The sequence below is a fragment of the Pseudochaenichthys georgianus genome, chromosome 13 (assembly GCF_902827115.2).
Source record: "Pseudochaenichthys georgianus chromosome 13, fPseGeo1.2, whole genome shotgun sequence".
In the NCBI taxonomy this organism is placed as follows: domain Eukaryota; kingdom Metazoa; phylum Chordata; class Actinopteri; order Perciformes; family Channichthyidae; genus Pseudochaenichthys; species Pseudochaenichthys georgianus.
The window spans coordinates 16,166,863-16,184,222 of record NC_047515.1 but is presented as its reverse complement, the minus strand read 5'-3'; the positions used below and the strand labels follow the sequence as shown (position 1 = coordinate 16,184,222).

The 17,360-nt window shown below is 41.7% G+C and overlaps 3 protein-coding genes across 3 annotated transcripts in view; all 3 read left to right on the top strand.

The window, feature by feature from the left end:
• The first annotated feature begins 350 nt into the window (after positions 1-350).
• Positions 351-8,037, top strand: LOC139434936 (nucleolar pre-ribosomal-associated protein 1-like). Its single transcript, XM_071205156.1, has 18 exons — positions 351-366; positions 600-799; positions 1,194-1,382; positions 1,522-2,356; positions 2,472-2,676; positions 2,761-2,947; positions 3,033-3,091; positions 3,187-3,374; positions 3,669-3,711; positions 3,809-3,977; positions 5,665-5,755; positions 5,849-6,009; positions 6,086-6,197; positions 6,404-6,510; positions 6,746-6,889; positions 6,988-7,097; positions 7,207-7,413; positions 7,600-8,037. The coding sequence occupies exons 1-18, from the start codon at positions 351-353 to the stop codon at positions 7,853-7,855; spliced, it is 3,279 nt and encodes a 1,092-aa protein (XP_071061257.1). The 3' UTR covers positions 7,856-8,037.
• Positions 8,038-8,632: 595 nt separating this feature from the next.
• LOC139434935 (nucleolar pre-ribosomal-associated protein 1-like) lies at positions 8,633-10,177 on the top strand. Its single transcript, XM_071205155.1, has 2 exons — positions 8,633-9,134; positions 9,470-10,177. The coding sequence occupies exons 1-2, from the start codon at positions 8,633-8,635 to the stop codon at positions 9,652-9,654; spliced, it is 687 nt and encodes a 228-aa protein (XP_071061256.1). The 3' UTR covers positions 9,655-10,177.
• Positions 10,178-17,034: 6,857 nt separating this feature from the next.
• LOC117457603 (SR-related and CTD-associated factor 4-like) overlaps positions 17,035-17,360 on the top strand; it is a 31,705-nt gene continuing 31,379 nt past the window's right edge. Inside the window, exon 1 of the mRNA XM_034097755.1 lies at positions 17,035-17,281. Within this exon, the coding sequence (XP_033953646.1) occupies positions 17,252-17,281 (30 nt within the window). The 5' untranslated portion in view covers positions 17,035-17,251. The remainder of the gene's footprint in view (positions 17,282-17,360) is intronic.

Sequence of the window (17,360 nt, the reverse complement as noted above, 5' to 3'; positions counted from 1 at the left end):
CCTGGCTACGAGTGTGTGCTCAGGCTGAGTTTCGCGGTGTCCAGGAAACCACACCAGTAATCCAGCTCACACTGTCCGCTCCTCACAGCAGCGAGCCTCGCAACGTCCCGCCAACACGGCACCCAGACCCCACGCAGCATTCTCATCTGTTTGTCATTACTGGTGTCATTTTCTGGTTGCTAACGCCATTGAGACACATAACCACTGATGTTCCGCTGTAACGGTGAGCTGACCAATCAGAGCACAGTGGGCGAGCTGACCAATCAGAGCACAGTGGGCTCATAGGGGGGAGGGGGAGGAGCTCCAACAAGCCGTGTAGGACAGAGAGTGAATACACAGACTACACAGAGATGCTGTTTGAGACCTGTGAGTTTGGAGCATTGAATATAAATCTATTCTAGTAGACCTCAACAATGGAATCATGATCAGTAGAAATGGCCATGACATGGGACCTTTTAAATCTGTGCTTTAAGAAAGTCAAACAAAATTCAGTAAAAGGCCTGCCGTTTATACTTTAAAGTGTTTTCTATATTATGAGGATTACAAAACTATTGTTTAGAATCGTATAATAATTATCATCATCTGCCTTTTTTCCTCAGGGGTGGTACATGAGTACTTGTCTGCGGTGCTTTCAGATGTGTTGCACTGTCAGAGAGAGCCTCTCCCGCTCTGCCTGGCTCTGCTGCAGTACGACAAAGAGCTCGTGTCCACGGAACTCTCCGCTCCTCCTCATCCCTCCATCATACACCTTCATCAGTATTACTCCAAATGGCTTCCTCAGCAAAGCCGAGAGGAACTGGTCAGTATTTGGTGGAAGCAAGAGATTGTTTAACTGAAAGAGTGACATTCTTGTAATTCCTTACAATAACAACAACAATGCTGCTCTTTTGTTGCAGTTCAAATCCTCTGAACACCATTCAAAGGGATCCTCGACCCCCATTTCATTCAGCGCACTGATGGAGTCTGCATATAGCCAAGGTCCAAGCGCTCTGCTAGAGGACGCATTCAGGAACAATGTGGAAGGAACTCTAGCTTCAATGTTGATTGATGATTTTCCAGTAGCAACTAAGCAGATATTACTCTACATAAGATCAACAGTGGAAAACCTTGCCACGGTAAGAGCACAACAAGATTACTAATCAGTATATGATTGATTTGAAAATGTACTCAACACATCTTGATCTTCTGCACAGTTCCCCAAAGACATAGGAACCGCCCATCTGAAGACTTTAATGGGAATACTCCATGATTTGGTGAGCAAGCTGCAAGGCTTTCAGGAATCTGCACACTGTGAGCCAGCAGCAGCAGAGAACTCCCAGGAAGGATCAGACCTCTTCCTGGAAATCAGCCAGTTGTCCACAGCAGAAGCCAATAAAGAGCAGGTGGGAAAGTGCACTGTTAACTATGGCTTTCATTGGATGGAAAATGAAAAAACTTTTTGTTCAATCTGTGACCACTGTTATAAGTTGATTTCTACTGATTTCCAAATGACTGATGCTTTTTGGGCCCCTCTGTGTATAGGTCCTCTTTTCGGTCCTTGGCTCCATCTTCAAGCATCCGTGTTTGCAGCAGTGGTTTCTGGCTCTGGAGCTGGCTGCTCTGCCTCCTCACACTCTGAACCCCGTCAGACTGAAGCACATGTGCGCTCAGCTGAATGATGACATTCTGACCTTGCTGAAGACATGCTCCCCTACTCTAAGTGATCTCGGTCACCTGGAGCTCAGTTGTAGCTATATGGAGGCGATAGAGAAAGCTGTGCTCATGGAACTGATGGAAAAGGGATCCCAGACACCAAAGAAACAGTCTCAACCTTTCCAGGCCCTCCTGTCTCTTCACAGCTTCATGGACTCCTGCAACCTCAGAGAGGTGGTTTCCAAGTTGCTACTCCTCCCCCACGGGAGCCTTATCTCTCCTAGTAGTGAGGGCGCGCAGGCCGAGCTGAGTGTCTATGGTCATGCAGCTCTGCTCATCCTCACAGAGTCTAAAGCTAACCCTTCCAAGGACCACGGCATCTTTCTGTCTCAGGCCCACCTCCATGGCCTGAGCACCCTGCTGTCCTGCTCCAGCCACGCACTGGAGGCCTTCCTGCTGCAGACTCTGTCCACTGAGCCAGGCAGTGCTAAACTCATCCACACAGATGTGCTGCTGCACTGTCTCCAGTTTCCTCTCCCAGACTCCCTTTCCATTAGCTCTCTCCTGCTGCAGAACTGCTCCACACATCGCCTCTGCTTTGAAATGTGGTGTCTCGAGCCAGCAAACATGGAGAAGCTCTCAGAGCAGACGGAAACATTCCTTCCACTTATCAACACCTACCTGCAGGTGGCAAGGAGAGAGGATCCCGCCAGACCACAAGAAGGTTGTACTTAAACAAGTTCTCTTTTTTACATACAGCATCAATATTTAAGTCACTCTTTGCCTTCTATTTACCGTTGTATATTTATTTACAAATGCTCAATTGATGTGTTTTATAGTGCAAAAAGAGGTTGTAATGGCTTTGAAGCAAGCACTGCTGGCAAAACTGTCCCAATGTGTTCTGGGAAACCTGACGGAAGACTCTGGAGCCCAGGTGACTGAAACACTAGCCAATCTGATCAGGCTGTCAGCGAACATCAAGGACACTAAGAGCTTGATCAACACACTGCCCGATGCCCTTCAAAAAGTTGACAGTTTTGAAAGGTATTCATCAATTCAAAAATATTATACTAACTATGAGTGAATAATTGGTGTCACAAGGTATTAGCTAAATGTTTTCTCTTTCAGATGGCAACTAGTAGATGCTGTCACTGAGAAACTGGATGGTTGTCCAGAGGAACAAGAGACCTGGAGGAAGTCAGTCACCACGGCTGCCCTCAAGTGTCTCATCGCGGCCTACAGTCATTCTAAAGATCCGGCTACTGCCCGTTTGGAGCAGGAGCACAGCATCCTGGAGAGATTGCAAGGACTGCTAGTGGGTTTATATTCCTCACTGTTTTTCCTCTACTGTTCATTTGATATTTTATTTCATGCATCATAATACGGTTTCTTTTACACAGACATCAGCTGAAGACATCACTGCATCTGAATGGAACAGTTTTATCAAGAATGGACTGAAGTAAGATAATTGTTTCAATTCTGCTAGATGTTTGTTCGAGAGCTTCTCATTAGATTTATTTTAATCAAATACTTAAAATATATTCTTCCCTGTAGATATCGGTACAGAGATCACCGCTATCTGAACACTTTGAGCCACCTGTTGGGAGTGATGTACGGTGGCACTGAAGTCCAGAAGGACCTGATTCCTTTAGCCACCCTTTACATGATGACAAGCAGCCATTCTCTGTTCCTGCCCACCATGTTGGAAGAGGATGAAGAGCACAGCAGGTGTCAGGCTAAAGGTGTGTCTGGAGCTAAATAGAACAGAGAAAACACTACATTACAAAGCCTTATCCTTCAATTATTTATCTTATTACTTAACACTAACACAATAATGTTGTTGTCATTTCAGAGGCGTTAGTGTCTCTACTTCTCTCTTTGGTGAAGAAATGCCCAGCCGTCTGTAACACCAATCAATTTGTCGTTCTTTTGGGAGCATATGGAGTTTCCCTGAATAATTCAGGTAAAATCGAATCCATTTTGTGTTTATGTGGTTGTTGTCCTTCTTTTCTCTTACATCTTGTCTTTGTTTACAGATCAGAAACTATTACTGCTCCTTCAGGAATATGAAAGAACAATGTCAGTCTGCTGAAATTTCAGTAAGTTACATTTATTTTGGTTTATTCTACACGGTACTTGTTTTTTTGCAATCGCTTATTTGTGTTTTTAACTGCAGATCCTTCCTGTGGGGCCCGGCAGCTGTGGAGCACCACAAGACCAGGAAAAGCCTCGGAGCTTCACTGTGGAAGCAAGAGAGCTTCGAGGACCTGTTGGCCCTGCTTAACACCGACAGGATGCTCCAAACCATTGCACACTTTCCACAGCATCGCAAAATCATCCTGCAGGTCCATACTTTTATTTATTTTTACATCTTATTTCCAAAACAACATTTACCATAAGAAATTACCCTTTAAAGGGGTTTAGAGCTGGGGTTCCCAAACCTTTCAGCCCGCGACCCCCAAAATAACTGTGCCAGAGACTGGCGACCCCCCGCCACGTGAATTGTATTATAATAGTAATACAAATAACAGTGTTTCCCATACATAGAATATCACCTCCCATCTTCAGAGCAATCTGACTAATATAACATTAGCGTTAAGAAAGCTTACTTTAATATCTGCCACAAGTTAACATAGTAACCGGATCAAAGTAACATTACGTTGCCTACAGTCCGCGGCACTGAGTGCAGACGTCGATGTGTCCCATTATCATTCATATCACATCATAATGTATCATATATTTCCTTATCTGAGTCAGCTGAGCTGTATCTGGCCGTGCAACACTCACAGTGTCACATACTGTATGCAGAAGTATTATTTTAAGCATCACATTAAGTTGACGAAACACTCGAGTGAAATGTAATTAAAGTCAGATCGTGTTTTAGACGGGGCAGTGATATCATAAACCTGTTAATGTACGCATTCAAACACTTTTTCTTTTACCAGCTGTATTCACCTTGCAGGTGCAGCTATGTGGCTTTTATCCTGGATAAAGTGTTTAAGTCATGGATGTTTAAAGTTTAACGTCTTCATATTTGTCTAATATTATAGTTCACTTTTCATTCAGGAAGTGTGACGTGCTGTCGGTATGCTTCTCCATGTTTGTGATTGGTCGAATGCTCCAAATACCACCATGCTTTTATGTGAACGCGCACCTAGCTAGATAGGACACGGCTGGCTTGAGTTAACGAGTTGATAACCAGCGTCGCAGGACCGTCTAGCGAGAGCGCGTTTGTTTTGGATTAGGTAAACCGGATAACTCAAACATATCCAGGTTATGTTGAACCGGCTTCGTCGTACAGGCCTCAGGTGTAGTCAAGATGATAATTTTTTTTAAAGTCTAAAATGATTTTCTCTCTTGCGTTTATACATTTAAGTAATGGTAGATATAAAATGTTTTTGTTTGATGGCATTTTTTTATATCTACATATTTCTAAATTAGCTTATTTCATCTGTTAATACAAAAATGATTATTTTTCTTAGTATTTGTTGTTGTAATACTGCATTCGGCCAGAGGGGCCATTGTGCACCACAAACCTTGTTTTTTCTTTCAATTGGTGAATATATGTGTACATGCATGGATATTTTTTATCTCATCTGGTAAAACATTGGGCAGTGGTTCACTTAAGCCTCTAACGGCCATAATGAGTATTACATCAACAATCAATATGAACATTGTTATTGAAGAAGTCCAGTACACAACATTTTTGTCTAACTTTTAAAAAAAAATTAAATAAATAAATATTCAACTTGAAATATGTTATCCTGCTAAAACCTTTTTTTCACAGCAGAGAAATAATTGAGGTGAGACTGAAGTGTGTCTCTTATTCCCTATTGTGACAGCAGGACATAAACATGACAAAGTAAATGGGTTAAAATGTAGTTCTTCATTTCAGCATCACTAATAAAGTTCCATCCACCTCAAGAATCTCAGAAATTGATATGTAAAAAAGGGATTCATGAGAAATATATTTATTATAATTTGGATGAACCTCGAGTATACAATATTTCTCTTTTTATAGGATGATAAGAGCGGGTGTACTACAACAATGCAGTGGAGGACCTTGGGAATTTCTATGATCCCCGTTTTCTTTTGCCTCTGTTCAGCACCATTCTGCAGCCAGGTGAATATATAGCATTGCCGTTTGTTGTCATCGCTCTTTATCAGCTAATGTAAATACCACTTTATAACTGTTACATTTTCTCCTGTTTCACAGAGTGTGTGATTGACTGCCTCAAGTTTGTATCCAGTCATGCCCTGGGACTAACTGTAATGGCTCTGAGTAGCTACGACACTAAAGTGAGAGCGGCAGCGTATCATGTGCTTAGCTGCTTCTACCACCACCTGGAGGGTGCTCGCTTCAGAGAGAAGAGACAGGTAAAGGGTTGGGGTATTTAAATATTATGTGTGGATAAAAAAATCCAGAAACACTTATGAGCTTGTTTTTTAACAGTTGCTGTACCTGATGGACACAGTGAGGAATGGGGTCCGACAGCAGAATCAAAGACTTCCATTTGTCTTGACCACCTACATCGCCAAAGTGGCTCAGCAGATGCTCAAACCTGGTGTGTATCCCTGAAAACATGACTTTTTTTTAAGGACTTTTACTGATCCGATAAGGAACTCTGTGTTATAAAAAAGTTTAAATTGTTATATTTTTGATTACCCTATTGTTTACCTTTCTTTATACTGAATATGCTTTGGTATTGCTTGCTTCACAACATTATTTTCCCAGTCATTGACCTTTTTCTTGTTTTTCCATATTTCCCAGAGGACCACATGTACATGGTTTTGAACAGGTTCCTGCTGTCCCATCAGAGTTTGGACTTCAGAAGAGTCCCAGAGTTCTTCAAGCTATTTTATGGCTTTGACTTAGAGGTAATTAGGATTATACGTGTGTGTGTTTGCTGCAATAACATTGCTTTGTTTTCTCATTCATGTTTACAGGCTTCTACCTTGAAAAAATAAATGATTGATAAACTAAACTCTTCTTGTGCCAACAACATTTAACCTTCATTTGTTTGTTTTGCTAAGCTCATGTTTTTTCTAGACTTAGCTATCTGTTTGTTTGAAGCGTTGAGAGTTCAACTGACTGTCTGCTTCTTTTCTGCAGCATAAGATGGAACGTGAGTGGATCCTGAGTGTGCTGGAGGAAGGGATAAGTGATGGACACAGCTATGAACTGTGTGAACAACAAGGCATCTTTCAGACCCTTTTAGCTTTCAGCAGCAGCCCCCTGTGTGATGAACACTCCCAGGTACACACTGCTGCAACACAAGAGCAGTACAATCCAGATACTCTGTGAAACTTCATAAGGGACTAAATGAGTTAATTTTAACTGTATCTTTCCACTAGGCACAGATAATCAGGGTGTTGTGCCAGGCCGCCCGTGTGACCAGAGCAGCTTATAACCTCACCAAGAGCTCTGGGCTGCTAACCTGGATAATACAGGTGGTTGAAAAAAAGTAAGCTTGAGAATTCCAATTATGGCTCTTTATTTTGACATTATCATTCATATTACTACACGAATCTCCAGCCAGCTGCTTATTTTCTTCATACGTCTACGTTCTTTAGGAATCTGGACCAGCAGCTGCTTGGTGCCATCATAGATTTGCTCCATGTGCTCTGGTTTACTAACCTCGGGCAGAAGGAGAAGCAGGTGGATGAAGCCAAGACCTCTTCATCTACCGACGAGAAACCCAAGAGCTCAGTGAAGTGTCTCCCACTCCCCCTCATCACTGAATTCCTGTCTGTGGCATTAACCATCAGCAGACACCTCAGGTAAAGCTCCCTAACCACCAGAAATGAATGGCCGTGGTAGGCAATCACAGTGACAGTGTTAATGTGATTTAACTACATTTTGAAGTAACTCATTTGACTTATACCTTAATAATTCATCGAAATGATATGATTGATGTTGACCATCTTTTGGCCAAGGATATCAGTGTTTGTTTGATCTCCTGTCAGGTCGCGTGTGAAGGCCGCTCAGCTCAACGTGTTCCTGCAGACCCTTTGCTCTGTACTGAAGCATCGTGGGACAGCTCTCAGTGTAAACCAACAGGCTGACTGGCTAACACTCCACCCACAGCCTCTCTCTTGTACCGAAGCCCTCACTTTGCTTCTCTGTTGGGCCTCCCTGTCCCGCAGCGCAGCACTCCTTTCCCAAATACAAGCCTTGGCTGAAAGGCACAAATTAAAGGAGTTGCTGGGTAAGTGCCATTAAGTGTGTACAACTGACATCATACAGAAACAGTTATTAGACCTGCTAAAGCACATCATCAAAGAGAAATATTGAATCCACATTTAAACTCCAAGATGAATTTGACAGACTTATACAGCGAATATGTGTTGAACTATACAACCACATGTAATGTTCATGAACAACTCATTCAAACCAGTGTTGCACTGTTTGCATTTGAGGGTTAATTTTCTTAAGTTATTTATATCTTCACTATTGCTCAAACAGACTGATCTGTAAGCAAATGGCGAGTCTTGGTTTGCAGTCGATTCCATTCTGTTAAAATGATGTTCTGCTGCTCATATGCGGCATATAAGCAAACAAATGAAACAACACAGAGCACAAAAAGCTGAAATCAATTCCAAAAAATGACGCTGAAAATTTCATATTTGGCCTTTTCGAATCTACAATGGAGCCAAACTCATGTTAGAAAGTGTGTACCGTAACATCACCATCTCCGGTCTGTGGCTGTTATTTTGCTGACTGTTCTCTTTTCTTTAGGGACATTAATATAAATAAGGCTTTAAAAAGTATCAATTTGTTACATGTGATGACAAATGCTAGACTCTGTCATAGTTTTTCCATTACAAACTGTGGTTAATTTATAGCTTTGTTCCGCTTCACGGCATCTAAATCATTGCTTGTATTTTGAATGGCAATAACACGGTTTTGTTCATCTTCCTCCTCAGGGATGGGAAGGATAAGGCCAGAGTAGAGGCTCCTCTTCCCAAGCCCGTGCCAGAAAAGAGAACCTGGCAGAAGATGCTGAGGCTGAGAAAGGAAGAGCGTCTGCTGACAGAGTGTACATCTTACCTCAGCAGTATCTTTGTCCACTGGGAGCCGGCGTTCCCCCTCCCTGAACCCCAGCCGGCTCAGCCAAGACAAAAAGTGGATCCCAGTCAGTTGGCCAGTGATACTGCACACCTGCTCACCAAGTGGTCCCTGAGGTGTTTAGTCGAGGACTCGTATGATGAAACCAGAACAAAAGAGTTCTTGCATTGGATCGAAAAGGCTGTGATAAAACAAGGAGAAGGCATGCAGTTTGTGTTACTCGATGTTGGCATGAAAGCAGACGTCCTTCGACTCTACCATCAGGCCTTCGAAGCTCAGTGTTCCTCCAGCCTTTCAGGAAAAGTAGATGTCCTCCAGCTATTTAGCAACATAATGATTTGCTTGCTAGAGAGCCAAGGCAACCTTCCAGAGCTGCATCAGGCAGTCGTCTCTGCCTGCCTGCCAGAAGCCACACATGATGAGTCTCGACGTGGTAGGTTCCCTTATTCACAGACTAAATGTTTACATTTCAAACCACCTATAACAAAAACGTTGCCTCTTTTTACATGAGTCCCATCACAGTTTATCAAAATATTATACATATCCAGATGCAAATTGTTTTTGTTTTATTCAAATAACATTAAAGAAAACCTTTACTTTTAATTTGACAGGGGGCATGATTGGTTAAAGTCAGTGTTTAATTATGTTACATTTATTGTAGTTGCAATGTTTTGATTAAACACAACTGGCAATCAGATGAATTTTCTATCATTGTGTCTGACTCCAAACAATGAATTAATTTAAGCCTCTTGTTTTCTCCCGTTCCAGAAGCAGGGCTGTTTCTGTTGTCGTCGTACGTCCATGAGTTGTGGCGAGGAGCCACGTCAGCAGAGCTGTTTCTGTCTCATGTCAGTTTGGTGACCAGTGCTAAGTGTAACAGACAGAAAGCATCCAAATCATCTCTGAGTCAAATCAGAGCCATCTGTCATGACATCACAACCCTGAAGAGTTAAACATCTGACCACTACTCTGTTCTCTAAAATAGACTTCGTTACATTACATTCTTGTAAAAAGACTGAAGATATTTTGTAAAACCTTCGGTTATAAAATGTTGATTTACACTTCTGTGAATGTTTTTTTTATTGACATGGTTCCTGTAAGAACTAAATATTTGAAACATGTTGTGTGTAAGTGTGTCTTTGACTAAATCTAAGAAATGATTAGCTGCTTTTAGATAAAGCACAGCAATATACATGTGCTGTGTACTTTTAACACCCAGGGCCAGGTTAGCAAATACACACAGTGAAGGCTAAAGCATAGAACAATATTTACATGACATTGTACTAAATGGTAACATCGCCTTGTACTCGGTAAGTATTCATTGCAATGGAAAGAAAGCAGGAACCTTTGCTACTCTGTCTAAAAACGTATTTTCCTGCAACATAATCTTCACAGTTTTCCTCCTGGTTATTGTTTTGTTTCCATCACACCTCATTTTAAACAGCTAACATTTATGAAATGTAATCTCATTCAAATAAAGTCCTGGGTCAAGCAGTTGATGTCCTGTGATTTCCTCTGATGTTGGATCTGTGTCTCCTGCAACAATAATAATAATAAGAATGTTTTAAGGAATGTATAGCTATATTTTTGTGTGTGTCTATTTCAACGTATCAGTAAGCCAACCTACCTTTGAAGGTTTCCACTGCGGGACATTAGATTCAAACTGAGGAAGAGGAATCCCATAAAAGCAGCCAGAATAATCCAAAATATTATAATAATTGAGTCTGAAAGGGATATGGAAAGTTCTCATTATTTTCATTAAAACCAGAAGACAAAAAATGCAATAACTCATAAAGACTTACACTTGTTGTATTTCAGCTTGCTCTCATCCACAATCAAAGTATCAATGTAATCGTAATAGTATTCCCATTCAAAGGGAACAGCGGTGGTTGAGTTCTCCATTACAGCCATCGGTTAATTTTTTGAGTGGAATAACTGTTCTATTCCAAAATGTTGACAGTGAAAACTGATAACCATTTAACTATGCTGAAATGTTGTTTCTAACAACTAGAAAGTCGGTCTGCAATTCATCAAGCCTGGAGGAAAATCCCTCCTTTCCTCACCTGCATTATGTCTGTCTGCTCAGCTTCAGTTGTGTTTCATCTAGTCAGTTCTGCAGACTTATTTTTATTCCAGAAGCATGCAGTTGACAGGTTTATCCACATGAGTGCATATGGTCATTCAATAGCAGGCAAGAAAACAACTCGGGCAAAATGTAGATAATGACAATTCCTACTATGGTGTCCCAATGTCCTGTTGCATTGCTCGGCAACATTTGTATAGAAGATATATAATTAGTACTTGGTTATCTTTACTTTTATGTCAAATGTGTTGGATATTTGGCTTTAGAGTTTAAAAGTCATGGTATTTCAAACTCCGGAACACTAGGGGGCGTCAGTCTTGCTTTACTGCAGATGGAAGTGTTATCATCATCCGTCTACATTTCCGGTCCTATTGATGAGCCTCCGATCAGTGTTTTTCACGAGTCCGTATCGTATAGATACAGTAATGTTGTCCAAAATGACATAGAAAGTAACTTAATATTCTATACAAAAAGTACAGCATGGAAGCCGCCGATGTGTTCCTCCCGGTTATCGCCTGGTGCAGAACGAGGCAGTCCCAGGACAGCCAGGCCGAGGCTCGGCGACAGAAGCGCCGCCTGAAGCTGCTCGCATTTCAGCGGCTGCGCCTCAAGAAGCTCCGCGAAACATGGAGGCTGAGAGAAAAAGTCTACAAACGGAGTAAACTGCGTCGCCTCTGTTCTCATGACGCATGGATGAAAGCGGTAAGATCTGGGGACAATTTGTACTCACTCTAGTCTTATCCTTAACTTTGCCACATAGTTAAATCTATCCTAGACTTCCATGATGTATTTGGACTTTAAAGAATCTAGTCTAGTTCACTCGGGGACCACCACCATACAGTTGTGTTTTATCTGGAGAATATTTTTAATTAGCCTGTTTTGAATAGATTTGAGTGTTTGTTTCTTTTTCATAAACAATATAGTTATTACAAGTTAGTGGTCAATTTTATAGGAATCATTTTCATTAAAGAACAATGTATTTTAAAAACATGTGATGTGCCCTACTTGCCAAGTGTAGCAGGTTAATACTAGTATTTATTATTTTGGAGTCACATGACAAAAATAATGTATTCATCTATTTTCAATAAAAATCTGCAGAATTATGAAAATATAAAATAGGAAAAGTCCATAACAAAAAAAAAGAGCAAATGAGCTAACAGTCCTCTCCGAAGTAATTTCCCATGGTCCGGTGAGTCTCTGTATTCTAATAGAACCGGTCCTTCACCATAATGATAAAATGTCAGATGATGCAAGTATATTTTTTGTGCGCAAGAAATGCAAGGCAAGTTTATATATGTGGCACATTTAACAAGCCAATTGAAAGTGCTTTATTAAACACATTAAAGATATCACCATTGTCAAAGGACATTTAGCAAATACACTGTCGTTGTTACTACTTTTAATAATGAATTGCAGGGCCACACTGTGTGCTTTCAGTTATTTCCTGTCCTCACTTCAGTGCTAAACACTTGCTTGTCTTCCCATTCCAACCAGATAACACATCAGTTCTTGAGGGATCACAGGCGACAAAAGACCCAAAGTGTGGCTTCACCCACGGAACCAGCGACTGGTGGGAGAACACAGCAGCTACTTTCACAGATCACGAATGGCTGCAGCATTTTAGAGTATCGATAGAGACCTTCTCCTACCTCTGCGCGACGTTAAATCCACAGTTGAAGAGGCAGGACACCAATTATCGCCTCTGCATCCCCTTAGAGAAGAGAGTTGCGTTGACTCTCTATAAATTGGCCCACCCCTGTGACTACAGAACTGTGGCAGATCTCTTTGCTGTGGGGGGTGGCGTCTGTTTGCCACTGTGTGCATGAGTTTTGCACAGTGGTCATTGAAGTGCTTAAACCGCCGCTTGTTGTGACGCCCAACACATTTCAGCTTGAGAACATTGAAGAATGTTTCCATCACACATATCAGATTCCTCAGTGTATTGGAGTACTTGACAGCATGAACATCACCATCAGCAGACCGCCACAATCTCACTCTGAGAAACCTGATAGAGAAAGTTATCTTGCTATCTTATTTCAAGGCAGTTGTTGATGACAAAGGCCTGTTCTGGGACCTGAGCCATGAGCTAGCTGCCCAACGTGGGGTGAATGACAACAATGGAGAGCTATTGGTATGTGAGGATTTCTTCTCCCACCAGGATGCACAATGTCTGTAGAACTGACAATAGCTGTGTTGTTATTGGTGATGCTGGATATCCTTCTAAAAACTGGCTTCTCAAACCAAGCACTAACACACAGCGGACTGACTGCAGAGCAAGAGCTGCTTAATACTCAGATTATTGCAGCGCGCAGTGTGGCCCATTATGCTTTGAGAGGCTGAACGGGTAGGTGGAGGTGCTTGAGAGACGAAATGACTGCAATGTGGAGATTGTCAAGGACATGGTAGAGACCATGTTGTGTGCTTCATAATCTCTGTGAGAAAAACAACGATATGTGCCTTCCAGACTGGATCGGTCAAGAGCCACTTCAGACTGTTGATGAAAACCCTCAACAGAATGGTGACGCAGAGTCATTAGATGATTTGCTGCAGCTGATACAGGACAGTGCAGAATAATCTCCTCACATTTTACTCCCCACCCTTACATCAACAAAGGTGGCCATCATTTTCCATGCATCTGAGTTGTTGGATATGTCTTTATTTCATCAATTAAAGACAACTTGTTATTGACTGTTAACTTTGTATACCTGTGCCAGAGAGAGATTGTATAAACCACAAATAAATATCTTCATACATATAATTGCTGAGTGCCTTTACTTACAGTATGCTGCGGTGTTTTTTTTCAAAGTTACGGAACGGTTTTAGACAATAAACTAAAATCTTACAAAAAAATGCATTTCACTTGTACCTATACTCATTGGAATTCCACTGAATATTTTGCCAACACATAAAAAAACGATCACATGAGCTATATGACGTGCACACTTCTCAGTGGTAAAACTCTAAACAAACTAGTTCTAGGCTGTTGGGTTGTACATCGACTCATTTAATACAAATACAAGCTTTTAATAAGTCAAATACCATTGGTCCATTGCTATCCTGGCAACAAAAATCAATAATTCACAAGAAAAGGCATAGGACATACAAAGCAGCAGGGTCCTTTGAAATAATCTTTGCAATCTGCATCAGGCAAGAGGTCACAGCTCACTGTCTTTACTTCGAGCCTCCATCTCCTCGCGCCTCAGTGATGTCTCCTCTCTTCTTCTGCTTCCTCTCGACGTAGCGGCCAGCTCCTGCTGCATCTCCTCACGCCCTCAGCTGAGCTTCCCTCTCCCACTCCTCCCTCCTCTGCTCCTGCTCCATCTCCAGGCCACTGCCTGTGCCACTCTGTCATAGCACTGAGAAAACTCTTTGTAGAGTCACTGTCTGCCTTCCGTTTTTTGAGCAACTGCAAGAACAGAGAACCTGTCAATCATCTGCGTTGTTTCAAATGCTTTGTTAATAAAAAAAACGTTTCCCATTACTTATAGCAGGCTATCATATGTATGGTCCAATATCCATGTGAACCTGATTCCAGATAATGAATTAACCTTATATCAATTGCAATTAATAGGTTTCAATGGAATCCAGGGGTGTTTTAGTGCTTCCTTTTTACTTAAGCATTACAGCAGGGGTGTCCAAATACGGCCAGGGGCCAAATGCGGCCCATTTTGAATCGGCCTCAGCAAATAAAAAAGTCAATGGAATATGTCCCACAAATAAAACTTGTGCTTTTCTAATATTGTACTTATTAACTGTAAATGTAAACATACATTATTACACAGTAGTATTCATTTGTTAATAAGACCCACTTTTCAAATAAATTCAGTCAATTAAAGTTGGAAACATTTCCTAACATATCTTAGTTGATAAGAAAAAAAACCCAATGACCTGTTTACATAACAAGCTTGAAATACACCCTTCCTATTTCTCCTTATTATAATCAATCGGAGGCTTCTGTTTTAAAGGGATGAGCTGCCAACACTCACAAGCATCATGTACCTACATTTGATTGATTTTGCTAACTTATAACTGAACCTATGAGGCAATATACCTCAAGTGAGTGGCCCAGCGCTTTGTATATTTTTCGTATGTGGCCCTCGGTGAAAAAGGTTTGGACGCCCCTGCATTACAACAATTCTCAAGTTTGATATAAATTGGGAGGGAGCCTAACTGAAACACCAGGGGAGTCCGGGGGACAGGACTAGTTTGACTTACCTGTTCTGACTCTCTTTTAAAGGCAGAGAGACCAGCCGCTCTCTGTAGTGTTGGATTTGACTGTTAAGAACAAAGGCCATTGGTTAAATCAATAGTTACATTTGACACTGATCAGTAGTGCCAGAGAAATTGTGTTAAATGTTAACTCTCTCGGTTGCTTGCATACAATATTTGAAGGCGTGAAGCACCGTGCTAGAGTATAGCCCTGCTTTGAACATACACATAATTGGACCTGCAGCAGTTTTATACATTTAATTAAGGAGACATAAGGTAAAAGGTATGTAAATTGAGGATTCTCTATTCTTTTTGTAGTATATTTATCTAAAGTCCCAGACCATACATTTCATCTGAGAAAACAAGCCATTGTCCAAAGGTGAAGTTACCTTCTGCTTCTGGCTCCCAAGGAGCTATAAGGCCTATGGGAGTTTCACTGGTCCCCAGCTCACCCTCTGACCCACCTCGTCTTCCGAGCACACTATCCATTAATTTGAAAAAAGGGAAAGGTTTTCGTCCATTGATCTTAGATGTCTTATACATATGTCTCATCTTTTTGAGTTTTTCCCTCACTTGGGTGGTTGTGCGCTGGATACCTAACTTTGCCAACTCTTCTACCATGAACTGACTGACTTCTTCCTTGAGACATGCGCCCTCCATTTGTTGCTGCACATCTTCGTCAGCCCATATGTTTAGCAAGGCTTTTGTTTCACTCATTGACCAATACTGGCGGCTAGTGGACATTGTGAGGGGGCCTTCCTTTTAAGCATCGAGATGGACCGAACGAAGTCCACCGATAGTTCTCCCGTTCTTGCGCTCTACTGGCTCGGTACCGGTTTTTCTTTTCAGCTCCCGTCCCGTTTTGTTCACACCGCTCAGAGCCCGAGTTGTGTTGCGTCATCGTTTGCGTCATGACGTAACCGTTTACGTGCCTGCTTCATGATTAGCCAAACCGCGCGGAAATGGCGGAAACCCGGTAGCTGTAGTAGGTCAACTTTAGCTATTATTGCCAGGTCTGTCGATAGCTACATGGTTTAGTTTATGTTGTAAAACTAAAAGTCACAAATAAAACAAATCAGTAATGCATAACTCACCAGCATCAGATGAGCTCCGCGCATTCTTCGTCTCGTCCAACACAATCGACTCGAGAGAGAGCGAGTTAACTGTGGATCCAAAACCATTCGTCGGTCTGTCTCCGAGGACAGAGTCTAGCAAGTTATAATGTGGACTTGTTTTCGGACGACCGCTGCCACTAGTCCGTCCGAGGTCTCGCTTTTGGTCCCAATAATCCTTCTTAACTTTTTTCAGTTTGTTGCAAATCTGTTCCACGGTACGGTCAAAACCAGCGGTTGCCATCTCTCGCTGCAAATGCTGAAACATTGCTTTGGACCGCGTGCTCCCCTCCAGCTTCCTCTGTACCTCTTGGGAAGACCAGATTTCCAGTAGGTAGCTGGTCTCTTCAGTGGACCACTGCTGCTTGTTAAGTTTGGGGTTTTCCATCGTTATGTACAAAACGTGGGCTTGTTGTTGTTCAGGAGGTTGATCCGGCTCCGCTGCGGTGTGAACAGGAAAAACCGGTGCTTATCCAAACTAGGATAAATACGCAGACACGCTGCTTTCAATGTTCCTCGGTAATCTTGTAAACATTTCGATTGAAGAATGACAACTTGTGTTGAGGATTACATTCGAATGAAATCAATCCTCAAATAACAAATACCCCTTATTTATTAGAAGGGACATTTACATTTGTTTATTATTGTTTGATCATTTCGGTTGATTCAATGTGTCTCGACATACATTATCATACATTTTTTTCATTTCCTATGATAATAAAACCCGTGTCCACTGTCTATAATAATCTGTGTCCACTGTCTATAATAATCTGTGTCCCTCCCTCATTAAAAGAAACCCATCTAAAGCACATCATTCCCACTGCCATTACAGTAGAAAAAGTGTAAAGTGAAATTATTCGGTCAACTAAATGGGAGACGCCAATTTTCCGATTATCATGAAGGCAGCATTATTACCTCGTGACATTTTACGCTGAAGGACGCAAGGGGTGGAACCGCGAAGCTAGTAGCAACTCTTAGCATAGCCGATCTTAGACTAGCTATGTGAGCGCATTACAACCAAAATAGAGCATTTCAACGTTGTTCTTTATGTTGTTAGATAACGTTGTATAACCACACTTGGTTATGAGTGGGTAGAGCAACAAAATACAAACGTTCGTCAACTGGTTTTAATTATATCGGATCGTCATGGATGCAGTGAACGCGTTCAACATGGAGGTACAGTTTGCTCGTGTTATAGCCCAGTCCATAGAGCTAAAGACGAAGGCTAACGCAAACAAATGTTGGGCTAAACGTC